The 24650-nt window shown below is 41.2% G+C and overlaps 1 protein-coding gene across 1 annotated transcript in view; it reads left to right on the top strand.

Moving 5' to 3' along the window:
* Positions 1-18388, top strand: part of LOC148025083 (zinc finger protein-like protein) — a 57301-nt gene extending 38913 nt beyond the window's left edge. Inside the window, exons 5-7 of the mRNA XM_087694784.1 lie at positions 495-569; positions 811-936; positions 17636-18388. Of these exons, the coding sequence (XP_087550910.1) occupies positions 495-569; positions 811-936; positions 17636-17887 (453 nt within the window). The 3' untranslated portion in view covers positions 17888-18388. The remainder of the gene's footprint in view (positions 1-494; positions 570-810; positions 937-17635) is intronic.
* Positions 18389-24650: the final 6262 nt, after the last annotated feature.

The following is a 24650-nucleotide window of genomic DNA, read 5'->3' as shown; positions in this document are numbered from 1 at the left end:
AGTGCCAATATCTGATATTTTAAGATTTAGTACTTTAGAACCCTTATTTATTGGTTGATGGTTCTATTGTGATCGACTCATCTAGTCTGCTTGACTACCTTGCCCTGACCAACAGCCTTCTTTGGGGTGTTGTGGCCTGGAACTACAAGGCATGTCAAAACTCAAATTCTCCAACATTGAAACCAAGGATTGCTAGAAACGGTTAAAATGAGGCTTCCTCCAAACTGTTAAACATGTGCTCTAAAAGGATATCTGATCACAAGAAAGATTCATAATGGAAAGGGTTTATTTCATCACAATGCTTTAGTATACATAAAATCATGCTGTATATTGTGCAGATCACTTCTGGTTAAAGTTTATGATCTCTTAAACATTGAGTACCCATCTCTAATACAGATTTCTATGATTAACTGCCCATCATCTTCATTAACGTACACTGTAAATGATAGTGGATTAAGTTGATTACTTTACTAATTTGGTCTATTTGATTCCAGGCTGAGAAGGAGGCTAAGCGGAAGGCTAAAGCTAAGGAACAAAAGAAACTGAGAATTGCTAAACAAAAGGCTCAGGTATTCACGTTGTCTGAAATGCTACAAATTTAAAATGGATATCATAGAGTGCTAGGAAGTGAATGAGTGTTAATGTTTACAATATCTGATTGTCGATGGAATGCTAAGCATTTGTCTTCCAGCATATGCTGTTGAAGACTCAAGCATTTTTCAGACTTTCAATGTGAAGTTTTGGGTGCAATGGTTTTTCCATACCAACTTGTTCTTATTTGCCTACTAAGTCATGTTTTGTTCCCAACAGGCACAAAATGGGAGCTCCCAGCAGTTGGCCTCTTTAGCTTCTGAGTTGGTTTGCCATGGAGAGAAGGATCTGGCTGGACCATCTTTAAAAGCAAAGCAAAAGACCAGCAGTGCTGCAGTAAATGATGTAAGTAGTTGTACTTGTTTCAGAAATATCAATATCTTGATGTAATACCATTATTCGATGCTTGAAGCGCACTTTACAAGCATTACATAGGTCAAAGGCCAACTACTGAAAATTAAACGGCAGTCATATCTGCATGTATTAGTTGTGAAGTCAAAGAATGTGTTTTTCTGGGTGCACGGAACGGTTCACCAAAAGCCATGTATTCTGCTGGTCTTACAATCAATCTGTGAAAGATAATTTTAGAAAGTACAAATGCTTAACATGTACTAGTGCAAGCAGCACTGTCTAGATGTGCCATAAAACCTTGACCCTGGAAAACACAAACATAGGTTTGTCTAATGGCAATTCACAGATGATCATGGTTGTTGATATTTATATGCCAGAACATCCACAGCTTTGCTAAGGGAGTGATAGGAAGAGAAGCTTATATTGAGATGTTGGAAATACCAGCAATCTTGCATCTCATATGATGTCATTTCATCACAACAAAAACAAAAGCAACTCTGAAAGAAGAGAGATTCATCCAAACTGGAGACCAAATTTGTATGTTTGAATGATGAAACACCATCTGGAACATCCTTATATGTTGTTTCGAGCTGCAGTCAACACCTGGAAGACTGTGATTATCTGTGAAGCAGTGGTATTTGACTTGAGTGTCTTTCTGCACTTGGGGTATTTGTGCTATCTTTCATCATTGTAGTGGTTCCAGACCTGTCAGGCGCAGTTCCTCTCTTCCCCTTGTCTAGCTGAGGTAGCCACAGCTAAGTAGATGATTATTGAGCGTCATTTGTAAATTCTCTACAGGCCAAAGTCAGGCTTCATGAAGGTATCCTTGAGATTGGTAGCGAGTGTAGGTGGAGATGGCCGAATGCATTTGACTCCACTGGTGAATATAATGGAAGGTTCATTTGTGAACTCTCCACATGAGCCAAAGTCGGGCTTCATGAGGGTGGGTGCCAAGTATAGGCACAGATGACTTATGCACTTGCCTCAATTGGTGCATGTAGATATGAATCTCTGTATGTCTTCGTGGTTTGACGATCGGGGTTGTTTGTATGACACGGATCATGTGGTGTAGTCAGTCATTCAGAATACCTGACCTCAGACTGTGCATATGCTTTTTAAATTTCCCCACAAGCACATTAATGAGATCATTCAAGCTTCACTGCTGCAACTTCCTTTCCCAAGGCCAAGGAGGTTGTGCATCTGTTTCTTTAGCCAGCCCTGCCCTCTCCAGATCCTGATTCAGACTGAGATGCAGATGGCAAGGATGAGGCTGCTGAACTGCAGCAAATGTTGCAGTCGCAAGGCATTCTTCATTTGATCGGCATCATTCTCATGGCTTGCTAGAACTGACTTAGCTCTCTTCTCTAGTAATGGTACCAGTGCTAGTGAGTTCCAGGTATCAATCATGCAGCTTTCAGCTCAGTTGGGGGAGTGTCCCATTTCCTCTAGTATTAGTTCTAGACTCGGCAGCAAATGCGTCTGCTACTTGTTTTTATCATAGGACCAAAAGAGACAATTTATGAGCAAAAATCTTGTGGGAGAGGCTACTAGATATTATCCATAATGTGCCAAAGTTTTTGGATGCTAAGCATGGGTTTAGATGGTGTAAAAGTGGGATTTAGTCTGCTCTTGGTTCTCAGCCTACGGTCATCTATTCTAGTCAGTCATCTGGCTGTTGTACTTACATTCTTAGAATTTCTGTACTTGGCAGAGGGCATTAGCCCTCTCTTTCTCAATGTTCATCCCCCTGCATGTGTATATTACCAGTATGTACCCATTTGAGACCTTCTGCAGATTGAAGGTCCCTGCCATGCAGGTTACAAAACTGATTGCATTTTGACTGTCACAAAAGTTTTGACAGGCAAATTTTTAAATTAGAAGATGACTGTAAAAGCCATAATGCCTCCTGCACAGTGAAAAATAAGCCTTGTACTCACCGCAAGTTAGAGATTAGAGGAAAAAATGATGTTCAATAACAAACTTCCTTGTATTAAGATCAGCTGCCTTGTCAGCATTATAATTAGCCAAACAAGTTGCAATCAGAGCTATAAATAATTCTGCAATTCTAGGTATACCAAGGCTTTTAGTACTCTAAAAGCAGCTTGTCAAGGAACCACTTAAGAATGTTGGAGCACAAGACAAATATGAGTCTTAATGAAGGAGAACCCAGAAATCTCAAGAGAATATTTATTGATAAGATAGGAAAAATTATAGAAATAGGGAATGGTAGTCTGAGTCCTTATGAATGGATAAATACGCTTTTGGAACCCTTGACCCTTGGATTGGCTGTTCCCTTGCCTGGCTTGTCCCATACTATCTTCTGCCCATTCCCTGGTCACATCTGTTGGATCATCATCTTTAGTATTCCTACCTAAGGAAAAAAATAATCTAATCACTTGCTTGTTTGCTTTTATACCTCCACTTCCTTCCACCTTCCACATCTTCACTTCTTTGTATTTAGGTAACATAGGTTTCTCTCTCTTGTATTCACAAATGCAAGTTTTCTGTGGAATGTTGTTTCATTTACATACATTAGTGAAAAATCTCTTTCACACACACACACACGCGCGCGCGTGTACACACACACACACACACTCTCTCTCTCTCTCTCTGGCTCTCTCTCTCTCTCTCTCTCTCCTTGTGAAGGAGCTTAAATTAAATAAGAGTGTTTACATCAAGCCACTTGGCTAGGCACAAAAATTCTGTTAATCACAAGTCAAGCCAAAAGGCCACCAAAACATAGCACACAAATACCATGCACGCGGTACAATAGGAGTAAAGCAAATAATATCCAGCCAAGGAGCAGCCACATCAGTGAGGACCCAGTCTGCTGAAACCATGGAAGAGATCTTCCATAATAGTAATGCTCAAATACGGGCCACATGACCATGGATACCTGAGGTTGAATAAAAAATAAAGGCATTACGGGTGCGCCATATATGCTAGAGAGCTGTCCATTTGAGAAAATGGAAGAGGTAGGGATGATGTGATTTCAAAGTGGACAAAGAAGGCATCTTGCCCAAGGCCCAAGAACGGATGGGCGTCTGTTGTTGAGTTACCGAGGTCCACACATGGGAAACAAAGCTCCAAACCTGTCTCGCTAGAGGGAAGGAGATGAAGAGATGAATCAGTGTCTCATCACATGTAGTACAAAGGATACATCTACCATGTGAGACCTTGTTAGCATGCAACACATCCCCAAATTGAAGACCTCCTATAAGCAGTTTCCATATAAAATCAATCTCTCTCTCTCTCTCTCTCTCTCTCTCTTTCTCTCTCTCTCTAATTATAGTAGTATGCTTAAAATAGATGAGTGATCAAGGCTATGGTAGTAACCTTAAAGGAGCGACATTAAACATAACTCAAATAATTGTAAGGTTTTGAGCCTTTGAAGGCTCTAGCTCTCACCGAAACATGCTGCTGCCTAAAAATCATGGTGGCTCACATGTGATGCTGGGCTGCTCCCGTGAGCCCTACTTCTCTCTCTCTCTCTCTCTCTTTGTGGTCTAGGGGGCTGCTGTTACACCGTAGCTGAAAACGGCCACTACCCAACGCCTTCACCCTCACTTCGCCATCATATGCTGGGCATAGGCATTTGTCTAGCCCTTTATATATGGTATCACGGCTACCTCCTCAGTCTCACATTGAGAACTTTGAATGCCCTCTCTCAGCCTTGCACTTTCTCATTCTAATGCATCCAACTCATTTTTTTGTACTCAGAAAACTCAATACTTGCTGCAGACTCCTTGAATACACACTTAGAGATTCTCAGATCATTGCTACTCACTCTTAGGATCACTCTATGGCTTTTGCAACCTCAAACTAGTTACCTTGCACATCATGGGAAGGGGAAAATAAATCGAGGTGGTTGCTTGACACATGTAACCTGTTACTATATATTTTTTTCTCACTAATTTGTGTTATTGATTCGTTGACTCTTCTATGTTGGCCAATGATTCAGACTGTAAAGCTATGGTATTGCAACTCGATATAGTTGATTGACTAGAAGTCTAACAAACTTACCTTTTGGATCCAAATGCAACCATTGCCAAGATTAAAGCTATCGCTAAGACCTACCAAAATGCATTGAAGAGGATGAACAAATGCATGTTGATTGGCTTGAATCTTCAAGGACGGTGTTGAAGCATGTGTTCCCAATCAATAAGTTTCCTTGCATTTATGAAAACCCTAAGCCAAGGGCAAATTTTGAAATTCTTTACATCTCTAAGCTTGGAAAATGTTGAGTACTCTTTTCTCATACCTCCTACTCACTTTGAAGAGGAAGTCAATATTTGTGCCACAACTTGGCACACCTCATCTTGGGTAAGCAACAAGGAGGAATCTCTCTATGTTGTGCCTTCATCCCTCCTTGACATTTGGAGATCCTCTTAAGAGACAAGAATAACAAAACATGGAATTTTGGGTCTTGCACCCCCTGTAGCCCCAATTTGTATTGAGATGTGGCTCATTTGCTTAGTAAAAGAGATTCAATCGCTGCATTAAAGGAGTACTCTACACTTGCCCATAGTGGAGGATCGGCACTTGTTGGAGCAACATGCCTGGTTAGCTCAATTTCTATGCAGACTTTTGAGGCAAATCTATAATGTTTGTAAGTACATCCTTAGATATAGTTTGTCCCCTTATATCACATTCACTCCATGATTCGGAACTTCATCATTCCATTCATCAGAGTTTCTTCTCTCTTCTCTTCTCTTCTCCATGTTTGCCGAGTTCACTCCATGTTCTCTTCTCTTCTCCATGTTTGCCGAGTTCACTCCGTGTTCCTCTCCGTAAACCCTAGTGTCTCGTTGATATGTCATCTTTTGACATGGTATCAGAGCGGGATCTGCTCAAACAGCGGTAAAGATCCCCCACTCTAGTAACGACAAAGACCGATGGCGGGTTCAGTATCCACTTCTCTTCTTCTTCTGCTGCATCAAAATCTCGTTTTTGCGGGTTTTAGGTGTTTTCAGCTCACTGCCTACACCCCTTTTGCGGAGGACATCACAGTCTCAGTTGTCCCTTGCTGTCATCTACAGTCTGGTGGCTATTTCTAGTCTTTCACTTGCAGTTTGCAGCTGTTTACAGCAGAGCGATTGTTGCTGATCACTCTCCATTCAGAAAAGAATCTCGTTTTTGCATATGAAGTTCTTAGAGTATAGTGGATTCCGAGTATAGTGGATTCCACCTACTTCCAAGTATAGTGGATTCCACGGCCCACATCTCCTCCACAGTCCACTCTCCTCAGAGCTCGCGACTGTTTCCCACCCTTGGCTCATTCAGAGCCTCCTTCTTCCCCACCCTCTTCCATTCAGGTTCGAGAGGTTACTTCTGGATGCTTTCCAGCTTTTTCTGAGCCCCAGATACCTTCTTTGCACGACCGGCGGCACTTTCTTTTTCATTAGATGCTTCGTAGTTCGTGAGCCTAGAGTGGTTGGATTCCCTTTCTCTCTCAGACAGGGATTTAGAGGGGGATTTTCTTACTTCGCCCTTAGAGGGGGCTTCTAGTTCTTCTCCAGCTTCACAGGGGGCTCCTACTTCTACTCCTTCCGATTTAGAGAGGGACCCTATGTGCCATGAAGTTCTTCACATATCACCACCTTTCACTTTTGAGGAGTGGCTCTCCTTTGAGCAGTCATTTCCTCTACTCATATCCAGGATCTAGAGGATTTACCTAGATTGTGGCCCTTTGGTCTTCAATAGCTACTTGGTGGCTAGGCCTTCGTATTCCTTCCAACATGGATTCACGGAGCTAGTGGCTTCTCTCCCGAGATTGAGTTTCTGGTTCTACAGCTCTTCCTATCTCGTGATTATCTTCAAAGGTCTCCTTTCAGGTGGTATTCTCAGATTACAAGGTGGATCTTCTTCGTCCCTTGGTCAGCATGGAGCTAACTCTTGAGATCGAGTACGGGCATATCCTTATGGTTCTCGGTACCACACAAAGTTTGATTGCAACCAGCCTTCCTTCCATGGATGGGTGGTAAATCCTTGATTACAACTTAATTACAACAGCAAACAATTAATGCAAATCTGAAAATACAAATTTACCTACCGATCTTGGACAATGCACACCCGATTGGCCCCAAAATTGGTGCCCCTTTCGGTATTTCTTTAGTTTTATTGAAGAAGAAGTTGATTTACAATGGGATTCTCCCAATTCCTTTTGGTATTCCAACTCCCCTTGCTGTCCAAAGTGACCAGCAAGTCTTCAATCTATTTTGCCCCTTGATTCGGGCACTTAATTGGCCTTCATCCACTTCATGGACGATGGAAATGCCCCAAATTCAATGGTTGGCTAGTCCTCCACCTGAATTCAGCTGAAATTCACCTTCAGCCTTGTTGAATCCAAGTCTTAGAGCTTTCAATTTTTGGCACGTTTCCCAAGGCTGCTGCTAAACTCTAATTTCTGCTGTAAATTAGGGTTTACAGCAAAGAAATTTGCAAATTCTCAGCCTCCAAGGGTTCAAATGTTGAGATCTTCGGAGCAAGACTATGAAATGAATGGGAGATGAGAGGGAAAGTTGTAGAGAGAGAAAATTTAGAGTTTTGTCGCGAAGAATGACTGAAAATCAGTCAAGTGTAGCTGTTGCCGTGCCACAACAGCATGTAAATGCAAAGAACTGAAGAAAATCAGTCATTTACTGTCGCTGCCTTGCCTCAACAGCCTGTAGATGCTGTCTCCTACTGTTGATTGGTCTTCTTCTGCCCTTGGTAGCCTCAGAAGGTCCTCCAATGCCTGCAAATCAGACCAGCAGCCTCCCCTCTCTCTCTCTCTCTTATAGGCTGAATTTATAAATATGCCTCCATCCAGCCTGTAAAGACGTTTTTCAAGCTTTGCTGGGCATTTTTGACAAGTGGCAGCCTTTCCAAATGGTTTTTCTAGCATTTTTTATAATTAAACATTAATTTTCAACTTTTAAACATTGAAAATTAATCTAATAATTATTTCGGTACCTTGAAAAATAATCTGACTGGCTAATAATTAAATTGGCTAGGCAACTTTTATTCCCGAGTGTCATTGCGTCATCTTTGACTATCAGATTGGCGTTAGGTGCCATTAAACGCCACTTCTCTAGTGTCACCAACTGACTCTTATGGCCAAGTGGATGACCTAGGCCAACAACTGGCACTAGATACCATCAAGTGCATATGCAACATAACTTACAATAACTTTTGCCTTTGACATCTCGTGATTTCTTTGGGTCTCGGGCTCATAAATTTACTTTAATCCCAGTTGCACCTCATGTGTGCAACATTTATTGAATCATGTGATTAAAAATTAATCCATATATTAAGTGAGGTTTCAAAAATACATGTCCTCACGATAACCCTTCCCCTTGAAATCCTTGCAATCGTCCTCAATTGCACTACCAAATGCATCAAAAGCATAGTACTACATTGGAATTTCCCATAGGGCATCATAGTCAACACAACATTACGCCCTGCTGTTCAACCATTCCATATGCCCAACATATGCTGAAAATTACCAGCCAACATAACATAGCATAAGACTTGCAAAGAATCTCAACAACATTGCCAGATTATCATGTGACATGTTCATTTCTCATGAGCTCAACTCATCTGGCAAAACCAAACCATAGTATAGCATAACCAAGCATAAACCATGGCTAAAACATCAATGGCATTATAACATATGCTGTTGTCCATGGAACTAGATGTAAACCATTGAAAATTGAGCATAATCTAATAATAAACTGATCACTTGCTAATCTGAGAACTGATCACAAACTACTGCAAATGTGACTCCAAACTGATCACAAACTCATTATAAAAACTGTACAGCAATCAATGCAAAAGCTGATGTACAACTGATCCAAAAAGTGACCATAAACGGCTCTCAAGCTGATAAAAAACTAAGCTGAATACCATTGAATATTAATGAACATACGCTGAAAACCAACATTCGATAATCAGCCCTTGATGATCATTAACTGATGCTACACCAAGCATAACCAATGCCATGCCAAGCATAATTGATTACACCCTGAGTATAATGGGTGCAAATGTACAGTTTCAGAGCTGTAGTGAAAACCATACCGATCTGCATACCAAACATAGTGACTAGTACATTGAATAGTGATCTTGGCAAACATATTGTTTAGCTACAGTACCCTGAATGTATGCTGAATACATCAGAGATCCACTACATACGAGAGCTGTCCATAACTGGAGGAGTGGAAGTGCTACCTTCCCCTTGAGCATCAGGCAATACTCGGGACCCTTGCTCTGTTGAACCTGACGCATCCCGAACTAAAGTCGACTCTAACTGAAAGCCATCTAGGTAAAGCTGCAACAACTGAGGATGGTCTACCAAGTCATCCTCTTCCATCCATTTGGCATCCATTGGTGAATAATTCTGAAACTTCACCAAGTACCTCTTGGAAACTTTACCTTTGACCTTTTTTTCATTGTGTGCCAAAATCTGCTCAGGTACCAAAATCTCATCTAGCTTCTCAACCTCAAGCTGAATTTCAGCAGACATATCCTTAGGCACATCACCACGAAACGGCCTCAGTAAACTGACATGAAAGGCATTGTGTATCCGCCAATGTGGAGGTAATTTCAGCCGATATGCCACATCGCTAGTCTTCTCTAACACCTAGAAGGGCCCATAGTATCTCATACTCAACTTCGAATACAATCTCTCTCTTCCCTTTATCTTTTTCAGCCTTGTCTTTTCAAAACACGGCAATACATAATCACCCTCTGCAAACTGCAAAGCACGGCTGTGGCGATCAACTGTTCTCTTTTGCTTTTCTTGCAATCTTTGAAGTGCATATTTTATCTTTGCATAGGCTACATCCAAGTTTTCACCCAGGTGACCCAAGTTTAAATCACGGCAATGGATTCATGCAACAAGCCTTCCTTCCATGGATGGGTGGTAAATCCCTGATTACAACTTAATTATAACAGCAAACAATTAATGCAAATCTGAAAATACAAATTTACCTACTGATCTTGGACAATGCACATCTGATTGGCCCCAAAATTGTCGCCTCTTTCGGTATTTCTTTAGCTTTATTAAAGAAGGAGCTGATTTACAACACTAAGCAACCTTTTTCACTGAAGTAGTACGGCATTCTTGAGCTCTAGCTCGTCACGTTGCGCATGCTACCTCCACCCTCGTCTGATCATCGCGCCACCTCATACCGGATTCATCGTGCCTGCCCCGTTGTTCCCTCCCCATCGCCATCGCCAGAGCCCCCTCTTGCTTGCGGCACGTTGCCATTGCCCCATCCAGCTCTTGCTCAGTCCCCCCTGCCTGCGCCCCCGACTGCGCTTCTGCTCCACTTGTGCCCGCCTTGCCCTGCCTTGCCCTTGCGTCTGCCTTGCCCCCCAGCCTTACACTCCCCCTCCCCCCCTCTTCCCCCCCCGCACCTGTCCCGCCTGCCCCAGCCCCGTTTTCTTCTCCCCTGGCCGCCGCTGCCGTCTATCTTTCCCTTCCCCCACCCCCACCCCCGCCTTGAGGCCTAGCCCCCTGTCAGACAGACACCACCGGCATTGAAAACAACAACTTTCTTCCCCTGCCATCGACACCCCCCATCCACTCCACCCCTCTCCAAGTTGCTCCCTTCCCGTGTAGCAACTCTTCCCTCCAGTAGCACAGCAGCGTTATAGGTAGGTTCTCTCAGAAGGGACGCGCAATGAAAACCTCTGGTCAGACGCCGGCGTACTCAGCGAGTGTCTCCTAGTCAAACACCTTTCGCGTAGTCCTCTTTGAGGAGCAACTCTTAGCCGTCCGAGCTAAGGAGTTGGAGCTAATGGAAACAACAATTTATGGTCAAGTAGTAGGACATTTCCTAGCCAGGGCCTAGCTTCGGGATCGGCTTCACTCCACGCTACGTATCGGCACAACGCAGATCGTGGAGGCAGTTCTATTGGGCCAAGGCATCTTCATGATCCGGCTCAGCTCGACGGATGTAGCTCGCGAGTTACTCGCAAATTCACCATATGCGTCCACGAAGGGGGTCATATACATGGTCCCTTGGTACAGTGACTTTATTGTGGAGGCGTTTGCACTCCACAACAGGTTTCTTTGGCACCCGATCACCCTTCTTTTCCTTGGCATGGCGATTGAGTATCACCAGTTGGTGGAAGACTTTGGATGGCTCTTCAGCACTATCCTTCTCGCATCTTTCGCGAATGCAGTGACAATAGCAGGAGCCCCAAAGGTATGGGTGGCAGTGAAAGAGGTCAAGAATATCCCACAGTTCCTAGAGATTGAGGTAGGCGGACACTCCTTTAGGCAACAGGTCATTGTGACTGAGCAACCAAGGCAGTGCCTGCGTTGCCACGACTTTGGGCATCAGGCAGTAGTTTGTACGCTTTTCGAAGCCAAGGCGGCTCCGTCGACAGGCCTATAGGCAGACGTTGACGGCTTCACACGGGTCCAAAGATGACAGAGAGGGAGACGGCAGGGAGGGGCGCAGCCAACTCCTCAGACCCAGCCTCGTCAGTAGGATGTAGGTGGGCAAGCGATGCTCCCTCGGCAGAGCGCTCCATAGCCCCCTTTGTCCATCTCACCTGGCAGGACCGCAACCCTCCACATTCTCCACCCACGCCATAGACTGTCTCGCCTGAGTTCCCACAGTCCCCTCATTCTCCCCCCAGACCCACCCCTCCTCCTCCCACAGGAGGTGATGAGCTACACACATCTACCTCCCTCGCACACCAGCGGTCTTTTTCCTTCCACACAGCCACCAGCTCATCCGCCCTTGCCACCTGCCACACCTTCCCGAGATAGGCACAACTGCTGCTACAGGAGTTTTTCCGCACCTGAGAGCTGCGGAGCGTGGAGAGTTCCCACTATCTCTAGAGGTGGGGATCTTCGTGGTTTGTAAGTCAACGAGGGGCAAGGTCCATCTACTAGCACCATCAAATGGACCAAACTACACCTTTTTTCTTCAGTCCTTCTACTCAAGGGAGTGGACGACTACACAGATTGAGGAGTTGAAGAGTCAGGTGGTGGATCACATCTCGCAGTGGATGGGAGATGAAGGATTAGCATTGTTTGCATAACAGTGGAGTGGTTGCATGATGGACATTAACTGGTGGGCTGGTGCTGAGGTCCACACTTGAGCATTATCTTTCGAGCCCCTCCACGATGGAGAGCTCCGAGGGACGTGATCGAGTGGCCCCCGGCACAGGTGGCCCGTTTCTACTAGTATACAGAGTCACGACTCTCAGCATGGCTGATAGATGCATTGATAGTACCACCTGGAGCATCTATAACCCCTATGGTCCGGCCGAGGGCCACTATGGGGGATTGGAGTTCACCATCCAGACCGGCGGCAAAGCGCACTTGCATGCCTCGCAGTCTCTCCTTCTCATCAGCAGCATCCATACCGAACAGATGTTTGTTCAGTCAGTCACATGTTTCCCCATGAGCTTACACCTTGCATCCTGGAATGTGAATAGTCTCCACTACAGTGGGGCACATGGTTCCAGGAAGTTGATTGTTTGGCAGGAGTTGCAGCTTGCTCTTGCCGGACAGATCAATATCTTGCTTTTGTAGGAGCACAAGCTCACCCCCACCTAGGCCTAGTGGGTTGGGGAGGTACTTCTAGGCACTTACTGGGAGTACGCCATAGGTGCCCATGGTAGGAGTGGAGGTGTATGTACCTCTATTGGCCTAAGTCTCACCGCCTGTGTACGAGACCGCGGGACGATAGTGGCAGGAAGGGTTCTATGGATCAGATTGGATATTGGGCACTTGTGCATTGGAGTCCTCAATGTTTATGTCCCTACGGAGGTTAGGGCACGCAACAGGTTTTGGGTGGAGATTGCAGATGGACTCCCAGAGGTGGACTCTTGGATCATTGGAGTAGATTTCAACAACTTGGAGGCCTTGGAGGATCAGCAGGGCAGAGGCAGAAACTACCAGGGCATGGCTGGGGAGGAGCAGGAGGCATGGGAGGTCTTTTTGCTTGCAGTCGGAGCACGTGATGCTTGGAGAGACCCTGCCTTTCACAGGAGGGAGAGGTCGTTGGACTTCTCTTGGGGATATAGGCGGATAGGTGGAGTCCTGCTGGAGCGGTTGGACAGATTTTATGTGGGAGAGTGGGGAGGCTCTCGTGGAGGCCAAATTGAGCAGTTGGTAGGCACCACGTTTTCCGATCATTGCCCGGCTACTTAGCATTACAGAGGTTTCTATCCTCCACTGTGATAGTCAGAGTGCTATCATGCTAGCACGAAAATCCTGTCTTTCATGCAAAGATAAAGCATATACAGGTGAAATATCATTTTATCAAGGATGTACTTGACAACAAGAGCATTGAGCTTGTCAAGGTACATATCGATGATAGCCTTGCAAACCTTCTCACGAAGGATCTTTTAGCAGAGCGGTTTGCTCATTGTCGCCAGATGATGGTGGTTGGATAGTATATGTGTATTTCAACTTTGTATATACATAGACTTAGTTGATTATTTCCTCGACCTTTAGGCACATTGCCTTTACGTGGGAGGTTGTTGGGAATAAAGGGTCATCGTGCCTTTTACGATGTTTGGGTGTGCACGCACCCTTACACATGTACTGTATATATATTATCAAAAACCTAGAGTGGTACTTGGAGACTGTACCCACATTGAGTCTTGTGCTCTCTCTCTCTCTCTCTCTGTGTACTCTACACTCACTTTTTCTCACTGTGCGAACCACAGCATTGCATGTCTCAATCCTCGTGCACGCCATTGACATTAGGTTGTGCAAGCTCTGTTTTATAGTAGATCAAAATTAGGGCTTTTTGTTTAGAGTAGATCAATGGCTAGGGTTTGTAAAAATCAGTAATTTTGGGTGTGGAATTGGTTGCTAAGACATTCCAACCAAAACCCCCAATTTCTCCCTTGTTTTGGGTTGTCAAATCATTGAAGATTTGGGGCAAACATTGTGGAAAATGTATTCAGACATGCACGTAGATTTTCCAGCCATTGAAAGTACTAAATTCAACATCCACTCTCGGGGCAAATTCATGCTTGAGATTAGGGTTTATGGATAGCAGGTTTACAGGTATGAAGTACTTCAATTTGATGGTGAATTGAGGTGCATTTGGTCAGGGCAAAGCTTTAAGATTGTTGACAATTAGGGCTCATTCGACGAATCTAATTGGTCGGGGATCGAGATTTGTGCAAATTCCTCGTCCATTGCAGTGTGACAGCAATGATAGACCATGGACGCATTTCTCAATGTCATGTTGTTGAACATTGGAGTGATTGCAACTATGTATTCTTGAAGACACACTAGTTTGAGCATGTAATTGAGACAAATTCAAAGCTCGTTGGTCAAAGTTAGTGAGAGCGATTGAGGACATAGTAGTTAGAGTGAATTTCGTCCATTGAAGAGCAAAAAGAGTGCTGGTTTGTGATAGCTGCATTGATCACATGGGCAGGTCACAAGTGGTTTGAACTTTGTGGTAAGGATCATCTTCAATATTAAAGAAATATTATAAGGGGTGCTCACCTCAGGGGCCAATCTGGTGTCATCTGATGTGCAGGAATGCTCTAGCTCTTAGGTTCTCTGTGTCATTTATTTTCTTTGTTGAATTGAATAGTGTGTGCATTGTAAGTTTATGTTCATTGCCCTAAAGATTAGATCTATAGTCTCATTTCATTATCCATTAGGGTTTCCTTATCATCATATTGTGTTTTAGCAATCAGTAACTGTTCAATTTCTTTAGTTCTTCCTTCCCATCTCTCTTTAGTGACACTTTGGGCTAGAACACTTGCCCCTTTCTGGAGTAGAACAGTTGAAACTTCCACATTAGTATTCTCTTCGGTAGAAGAGGTATCATCCTCTTTCTTTGAAGTCTTTGTCATAGTTGAATCGGTGCACCAAAATTTGGAGCTTTTTCAAATTTGCTGGAATTTATTGACATTGAGGCCTAATTCGACATCCTATATTATATTTGGGCACATTGGAAGCAGTTTCAGATCGCATTGGCTGTACCCTTTTCAACATTCAGCTTTGATATCGTCATTTTAGCTGAAAATTGCAAGTTTTTGAGTTTCGCTTTGCATTTTTGCTTGTGCTACACCCACAAAAGTTATTTGTAGAGCAGTTGGTTGGAATGATAAATTATACACAATAAGAATAAGCAATGGTAACTCAAAATGACTTACTAAACATATTTAGGGACTTTATAAGTTGGATGGAACCAACTATCCAGTGTGGGCATATATGATGAGACATGCACTTGTTGCAAAGTAGTTGTGGGGTTATGTATTTGGTATTGAGGCTAGGCCAGGAGTGGTTCAAAGAAATATAGAATGATCCAGTCCATCCATTGTCACTATTGGGTCATCAGCTCCAACTCCTCCCACCATAGATCAATTGAGATGTGAGGAGAGGGATGTTAAGGCACATCCTTTGATTACATTGTTGTGCAAGAAGCAGGTTATTCCACATATGTGATCATGCACTAGAACCGAACAATCAGATAAGACCCTTCTCTCTATTAGGTCCGTAATGAGGCAAGTGTTTCCTATTTGTGTAAGTAGCTTGGGATCAAGCACATGATTGAGGGTGATTCGGTTGATTCATACATTATTGGCCTAGGAACAACTTGGAAATGTTGACGAGATAATTTCTAATGCATCACTTGTGTTGCGTATTGGCTGGTTTCTTGGAGATGTATAAAAGTTTTGCCATTGCTCTTCGTTTGTTGGCAAAGGGTAATGCAAACCTATATTCTCTTGATGAGTTGGTCTCTTTGCTATTGCAAGAGAAGCAGTCTTGGGTTGACCACTCTACAGCCCCTTATTCTGATTCTTATAGCAATAAATATAAGAAGAAGAAGAAGAAGAAGAAATAAATGGGACATATCATTAAGGAATGTACGAAGCACATGACTAGTGAAAAGAGGAAGCAATCAAGTATGATTATGGCTAGAAATTCAGCCAATGTGAAGGATGCAGAGGTGCACATGGCCCACTTGAATGACTTATGTGCTTGTTGTGTGATGCTCTTATGATCCTTCGCTACATTCATTGCATCTATCTGCGGTTCATGGTCAAATTTCATGTGGATAGATTAAGTGTTGTGACTGTAGTGATGGGTATGACCTTGTGGTTATAGGCATGTTGTACAATGGTCTCTATTGCAGCTTGACATGTATGAGATCGCAATGCCAAGTTTCCGCTATTGCTAGGGTTACTACTTTTGTCAACCTAAACTTGGAGAGGTGTGACAATTTCTCACATAGAGCAGACCATGCTGTTTGGGATGATGGGAAATCTCAGAGACGATCATCGATTGCAAGAGGAATAAAATGTGCGATCAGTACACAACAGCCATAAAAGCAAGCCTTAATAGGCTTATAGCTCTGCCATGGTTCATAAAATCCCAAATGCTCAATAAAAGAAAAAGCTGATGAAGTTTGTGGAGCCTCATAAATCTTGGAGGAGTCCAAGCTAAGGAGGAAAGGAGAGCACGAGAAGAGTAGGAGGATGTGTCCAAGACTGAGATTTTACTCGCCTAGGAGTACGTAGAGGGGCTTGAAGGAGATTGGGAGTAGGTGTTGTTGAAGTTGAAAGAGCAAAGCCTAAGATCTGGAGTAGGTCTATAGATGGGTTATTTACATTGGAGTTGGTGTTAGAAGGCTAGTTTCTTTGACCACTTTTACTTGGAGGTATATTTTCTCATTGTGAGTTGTTCTTTGATGGTTTATTGTTGTTGAATGTGGGTGGAGGATGTTGATGTTTTTGGCCCCTCATGTGAGTATGAAGGATGTGTTAGGTCTGAGATGAAACAACTTTTCCTACACTGTCACAAATATTGCGATCCTTCCAAAGCCCTATCATAAAGGCACAATGGGTGTAGGTTTCTTGGTAGGATAAATGCTTTAAAGTGGTGTCCCTAATCTACCATGTCATCGGATAAACACTTAATAGTACACCCATATATGCCATGCCTCTGTGTTCCTGATCTACTGTCATCGGATTAATACTCTAATGTATGCCTGTATATGCCATGCCTCTTATGTGTTCCTGATCGACTGTGTCATATTGCACCCCCTGTTATTTTGCTCGTGATCTTTGGCTCTTTATTTGTTGTGTGGGAGTGTACACGAGCTTACAGTAGTGTGGTCTTCAGTTTTCTTTGAGCTCCTTAAATGGAATCAATCCTCAAAGTTGGTATATTCTCACAAAGCTATCCTTTGTTTGTGAAGGATGAATACTTTAAAGTGAGCATACCCGTATATGCCATGCCTGTGTGTTCCTGATCTACCATGTCATCAGATAAATACCTTAAAGTGAGCACAACCGTATATGCCATGCCTCTGTGTGTTCCTGATTTACCGTGTCATCTTGCACCACCTGTTTTTTGCTCATGAATTTTGGCTCTTTATTTGTTGCGTGGGAGTCTACAAGAGCTTCAAGTAGTGTGGTCTTGGGTTTTCTCCTGGCTCCTTGCAATGGAATCAATCCTCGCATAACTTTAAATAACGATTAAAATCACAAAAAGAGTGCCATACAGTTTTGAACTGCATAACATACAGTCCCAAAACTTGGTATATTTTCACTATGCAATCCTTTGTTTGTAAAGGAGCCTAGAACAGCTCAATTACAGTGTTGAATATTGTCATTCCATTCAAATGTGTGACATTTGTGGTCATTGTTACTGGTTTCTTAGGATTCTGTGATTTTAATTTGCAAATCTATTTGATTGCTTCCATTACAGGCTGTAAAGCGAGCAGAAGCACTGGAAAGGGAAAAGCGTGCTGCAGCTGCTGAGAAAAGGATACATTCAATGACACATGGTTTGGATGGAAGCCACAGGAATACGGCTAACGTGATGTCTTCTGATGTTAGTGGTCATTGTTCTTGCTGTGGTGTTTCTTTGGCAGGGAAAGTCCCATTTTTCCGGTTTTCATACCAATATTGCAGTACAGCTTGTGTTGATGTGCATAGACTGACTCTTGAGGGAAAATAGCCAAGTTTAATGATCTTTTGTGTGAAAACTCACTTCATGGTCTTAGCAGGGTAGGTTGACATGTACAAAGCTGTATCATCTGAACATAACAGCAGTGGCCTGCTGTATTTGGCACTTTGTTTTTGCCAAGTAGTTCACATTTTTATGGCCCCTTAAAGGAAAAGCTATGCTAAATTTGAAGGTAAAAAATGACATAAATCATGTAACTAGCTAGTATATCCTTTGATTGAATTGATGGGTTGGTGGTGTTCAATGTTCAAAGGCTACTTTTAGCTCGTGTTCAAGGTCACAATAACTTACTATGCATGTTTACATGCCTTCAAAGGGGTGGCAAGTTCCTTCAATATGAAACATAGAAAGAACCATAATTTGCAGATGGACATTGCCCAAGTTCAGACGTGCCAGGTCTGGGTTTTTTTGCAGATCTAGACTTAAATATGTATGATCTTAGTATGGCATTCTTTATTGATGGCTTACACAAGCTTTCCTATTCACGGGTTAGTTATAGGTTAAGGTTAAATGGCCAATGCCACTGGTTCCTTATATCTTGGCAATTGTACTCTCGTGAGAGAGAGAGAGAGAGAGAGAGAGAGAGAGAGAGAGAGAGAGAGAGAGAGAGAGAGAGAGAGAGAACCTATAGGCTTGTCAATAATCGGACATATATAGTATTGTTGAGTAATTAATTTCTTAGGATTTTTAAAACATTGTGTAGTAAATTCTTGGTTTGATTATTGCCATTTGTTTTTGTTGTCATGAAGATGACACTTAGAACATAGTCCACATGTTTAAATTATGAGGTTTATCAAAAAGTTTAAAAAGCAAAAGTTTTCTAAAATTCAAGGCTCAAATAGTTATGCTTTGCTTATTAGATGGCAACAATTGAAAAGTCTTGCGTTTGTGTAGGTAAATGCCTTGAGAATATGCTAACAATCTTTTAGTGACGTGGAGCTTCCCAACAAAATGTGTTAGGTTACATTTGGCTTGCATGGGCATTGAAACTATGTTTTGTAGCTCTATCATGCTTGCACTTTTGCAGTGTTGGTGCAACAAATGTGACAAGCTACCAACTTGACGGTTGATTGTGGACTTCATTTCTCATGCCACGAAGGTGTAGCACCATGTTGAATACCCCTTGAGTGTTTGACCTCTATGTCCTCTCAATGCTAGCTTATTTTGATTGTACCTTTTTCTTAATATCTAAGGAATGAAGTAAAGATTGGACTTCTAAAAGAGAAGATTGGGTTTAAACATTTAGAAATGCAATTCAATATTTCAAAAATCAAAGTATTAAGGTTTTACTTATAACCTTGTGTAGGATATGTGCTTATAAATAGAGTGGTTAGTACCCTATTTGTCCATTGTACTATTGTCGTTTACCTTAAAGAATCCACCTCTTCTTACCTTAACGAATGCACCTCTTCGAAGATGTTATAACTTGATTTTAAATTCTCTTGGCTTGTATGTAGTCTCATTTGGCACGATTCGTGGGTATATTACTCTAGATGTAGATTTGAAGGATTACAAACCATGGAGGAGAGATTTTGGGCTCACATGATGGCTTAGAGGCTCTAGCTTGTTAACGAGTCTTTCTTATAGGTTCTCTTTATGGTTCCAAAACAGAAGTTAATTAGAGCATGTCTTGAATTGCCTTTGACCACTAGACTAGGCTGAAGATGAGGGAAATGTTAAATGATGTATTCTAGTCTCTCTTCAACATGCAAACTCTTTTAGTTGATCAAATGTTTCATTTAATGTGATCTAAGCTCGTTAGGCAATGACTATTGGATAATGCTCTCTATATTTAGGTGGAAACTCAAAATATTTAACATAAAGGACTTGAGTGACTTCATGTGAAAGACATTGCAAATTCTTCTTGATCAAGAAGTTCCGATATGTATCCAAGTCATCAATCCAATTATGAATTTCTAGTCCATGGTATTGAGTAACTAGCTTCTTTTTTAGACAATTGTTAAGATAGGCTTGATTTGATTTTGACACCTTCAGAAGTATCGAATCTCCCTTCAATATTGGATGCCAAGTCACTTCTCTTGTCATCATATAGCTTCATTTGTTCTTGAGCTTTCTTGAGATTGATATTACATTGTTGAAGAATGGCTTTCATTCTTTTTGGTTCCTTTGTATCTTGAAGGGTAATCTTCCCAACATGACAATAGAATGTGAATTTCATACTTGTGCATTGCCTTGAGAGATTGCAATACATGCATAAAAATTGGTATTATTGTATGTATATACAACCAAGAAAAGCCATTGAACCCATGAGTGTTGAAGATGTGCCATTAGTATGCTTTCGATCACTTATTCTCTCTTCTTTGATTGGCAATTGGGCATGGCGTGATAGATGATCAAAGAAATATTTCTTCCCAAAGATTTGAATACTAATTGCTAAAAATTCCTTGAGAACTTGGAAACTTTGCCATCTACAATTATTTAAGAAAGCCAATAGCTTGAACACTCACAAATAGTCTTACAACTTGTCTATCGTGCGTATCTAATGAATCTCAATGGCACAAAATTTTGATAGTTCATCAAGAGATAATCAAGGTAATTGCCGTTTGGAATTATTGGAATAATAAAATATTTGTAACTTTGAACTGCTCAAGTCTACCTTGCAGGGAAAGCTTCGCCTCAACCTCATAGTGTTTGACTTGAAATGAGATTTAAATCAATACTACAATCTCTTATTAACATTTTCTAACGTCAAGTTTTGAGGTGATTGCATTGCTATCATTTCTCATGGTAAAATAAATCATTTTCACACTTAGTTTAAAGAGAATGAGAAATGAGAGAGAGTGATGTGCATGGAATTCTCTACCCATAATGTATAGTCTTGACTCTACCTTGCTAAAACATCATTGGTTGGGATCTAGGATGACATACTAGGACAGTTAGCATTAGGCTCTTTCTAGTTTATCTAATGTTTGAGTTTTTATGGAAGCCTCTTGGCTAATTGAGACCACTCTACCTTAAGAAAGATTTGTTGGGGATTTGCCTACCCGCTTCCCTCAAGGAGTATTTTTAGTTTTTAAATTATTTTGTTCGTTGTATAAAAACTTCATTAATTGATATTAATTGATTCATTAAACATTGTTCCTTTATGTAAGTTAAGCACATACACGATCGTAAGGGAAGATAATCCTTTCTAAAAAATAAAATATTATTTTGATTTTATTATCTTTATTCTTATTTCAAAAACTATTCTAGTCAATATCAAGACTCTACCTGAAGGAGCCCAAAATAAACCCACCAAATCTGCACTCAACTAGCATGGGGGCCTTTTTGGGAGACCCACTAGGACAAGCTAGTCCTAGTACTACACCCAAGGAATTATGGCTAGAGTGCCCTTGGCTCCTCAGTATCTCCTAGCATAAAATGAGTCCCTATGTAAAGACGCCTTATGTTCGGTGGCTAGTCCTAGCAATTCGAAGTAGTAAATCTAGCTCACTTGATAAAAGCTATCACAACTAACTGTGTGGGAGGTCTCATGTGTGCATCCAAGAGTTAGCCTCTTTTGAATATATTATTTCTTAGAATCCACACATAGTGCAAATACACCTTTCAATGTGACAAGCATCATGATAAAATATACTTGTCCATGAATGCTCGTCTAAGCCTTGAGCTTACAAGCATAGATTCCACTTGATTTTAAGTCATGGTTCTTGTTCTTGGGTCTTGGATTTTATCGATGAGATGTCTTTCATTGGGCTATCTCATTTCCAATTTAGGTAACAAGATAATGATTCTATCTCAAGTATAAAAGGTTTCTCTCTTTAGAAAGATCAAAGTTACCTATTTGTATCAACTTCTTCAAGGCTATACTTCTATCCAAGGATGAAATACTAATTGGATAATTTTCTAGCAAAAAGAATTGATGTTTTCTAACCCTTGCTAGCTCTCGAGGTTAAGCTTTCCCTACTAATAACATATTTTTATAGGATAATTTAGGATAGTTTCTAATCAAAATTCCTATTTATCATAACTTTCTCAAAGATTTTCTTTCATATTTGATATTCAATGAATCAATCATTTTGTTGTCACAATTTTAAATATCCAATAATTATAGTTGTGAAGCTAAGGCAACTTTCAGAGCTACATTACATGTGTTTGAATTAGACGACTTTTACCATTATGAATTATGGATAATTATCTCCTACCACTATCTTCATTAATAGTCAAAGCACATTATAAGTCACATAGGACCCATCACTGAGCACATTGAGGTGTATAATCAAAGAGATACTTTGTAGCAGACATCAACTTGGCCTATATCATTATAGTATAATCTCACAGGTTTTTTGACAAATGCTTTGCCTTGTGAGAAGTTCAAAGTTTTTTGTAAAGCTTTGGCTAGAAATTTTTTATAGGCACGTATAAGATTGGAATTGATGGTGCTAGATCTCCTTTTGGTGATGCGCTTGAATTGAGACCTATTGTTGAACTATACGAATGTGAATTAGTTACATCTGATCCAAATAATATTGAAATATTAGAGGCAACATGGACATGTGTGCACAAGAGGAAGAAGAGAGCTCAAGTAAGGAAAAAGATATTTCTTAGTAAGTTGCTCAAGTACAACTAGAGTACACTCTCTCATGCACATTGAGAGTGACCTTTAGGTTGTTTATATTGCCACTAGAAGCTAGCGTTAGGGTTTCTCCTATCCTCTAGTCCATTCACACCTCACCTTTCCTCATCCCCCCCTTGCCAAGGTGGCATTGGATTTGGATTGTATAGCATGTAAATGGTTCCCCCCCTCAACAAATTAGTGGGATGCCTTTATAAAGTAGGCTACAAGGATGTTTATGGAAAGATGATACAAAAGATAGTAAAGGAGTTTATCATGTGCTTTGGAGACATAGTTGGCCTCCAATTCTTTTGGCACTTTAGGGGAGTTAGGACATTTATTGGTGATATGTCCTGTTTGCATACATTTGTTGCAGTTCATCTTGTGTTGGGATATTTTTCCAAAAGTTGCTTACAATATGTCCCTTTTTATTACAAAAGGAACAGTTAGTAGAAATGGTATGGACTAAGAGTTGATCCTGGGTTGTTGAGGTAGATGCTGAGCTGGTGCTGCTTTTCTTTTGATTTCTTTTCTCCTCATCCAAACAAGATTGTATGAAATCTTCAAGTGTAGGATTTGGTACATTTGTTAGGGTAGTTACAATAGTTGAAAAGGCTTTCCTTATAGCTTTTAAAAGTATGGCAATGGCATCCTCCTCAATAACAACTAGAGTTTGGATTGAAGCTAATTGGGCCATTAGTCCCTTCATGTGGGAAATGAAATTTCCCAAGTCTTCTCTTGCTTGTATTCCAACCTAAAAAACTCTATTTTGAGGAATATTTTGGAGTTCTTTCCTCTTGCACCATACAATTTCTTCAGCTCATTCCATGTCTCCTTTGCAATTGCAAGTTGGTCAATGTGATGGATTCAGGATTCATCTAGGTGCGACTGTGGAACTCATTTTTTGAATAAGGTGATCAAAAGCTAATCGAGGCCTGTTGGTAGATTAAGCATAATAAAATGATACCTTAGAATCCACAGACAAATGGGCAAGTTGAAAGTACCAATAAGCAGCTTGTGGGAATCCTTTCAAAGATCATTTCAAAAAAGAAACAAGATTGGGATATGAAATTATACATGGCTATATGGGTGTACAACATGACCTTTAAATAATTAGTCACACCCCATTTAAATTAGTCTATGGCAAGGAGTATGTATTATCCCTTGAGATCAAGTTACCTTATAATAAGATTTATGATCAACCTTTCTCTGAGGGATGAAGATGCACTTTAAACACTTTACGACCTTAGCATATCTCGATAAGCTTAAACTTCAAAGTTTACGACATTAAGAGGTGGCCAAGCATCGTATGAAATAGCTTCATGAAGTGTAAAAGTGAAGAAGTATACCTTTAAAAAAGGATAGTTGGTCTTATACTATGATGGGAGTAGGGAGATTTTTCCTAGAAAATTAGAGCCTAAGTGGGATGGTCCCTATAGAATAGTTAGAATAGGTAAAAATAATTCCACCATATTATTAGTAGATTTACACAAAGTAAAATTTAAGAATAAGGTTAATCTTAACAAGATTAGGCCTTATTATCTATAAGTATACTAATGAGATGCATGTCCTTATAGGTATATGCCTTGTTAATTTGAAACATGCAAGAGACATTAAAATTGGTTTGATGGGGCAGTTAATTCTCTATTTGGAGCACCCATACTTGGAATAAAGATACTATTAGGGAAGCCTTGTTTGGTAGAGTAAGGACTATAAGGTGATTGAGCAAGAAGATGGCACATTTGTTTAGGAAATTAAGATCTTCTGCCATCACTACTTGAGTATCATGATAAGTATCCATGTAGGTTTCAATGAAGAAGGTTGGAGCCCTTGGTTCACCCTTTGAAAACACCAAACTTCGATTATCATAGTTATAAATAAAGGAATTGATGATGGCCGATTGTGTAAACCCTTTATGGACCTATACATTGTATTTTGATGGACCATCTAGGGGTCCCAATAAGAAAGGAAGCATCGAGGTAGTCATTAGAGATCCCCAATGTAGGGTTACACACCATACAAGGAGTGGCTCCTAATACTCTTCTATTATGCAAATGTAGGTATTAATCAGGTAGCCATGATCTACCTCCATCTCAAGGCACTATGGTAGATAGTAGGTTTGTGATTTGCACACATCCTTTCTACCTCGAGTCAATCCTTGAGTTGTGCAAGTCATTTACC

This window comes from Lygodium microphyllum, chromosome 15 (assembly GCF_053477565.2).
Source record: "Lygodium microphyllum isolate KBCC chromosome 15, Lygodium_microphyllum_v1.1.10, whole genome shotgun sequence".
Taxonomy (NCBI): domain Eukaryota; kingdom Viridiplantae; phylum Streptophyta; class Polypodiopsida; order Schizaeales; family Lygodiaceae; genus Lygodium; species Lygodium microphyllum.
The sequence above is the reverse complement of the archived record's forward strand: the minus strand, read 5'-3'. Positions and strand labels throughout refer to the sequence as shown.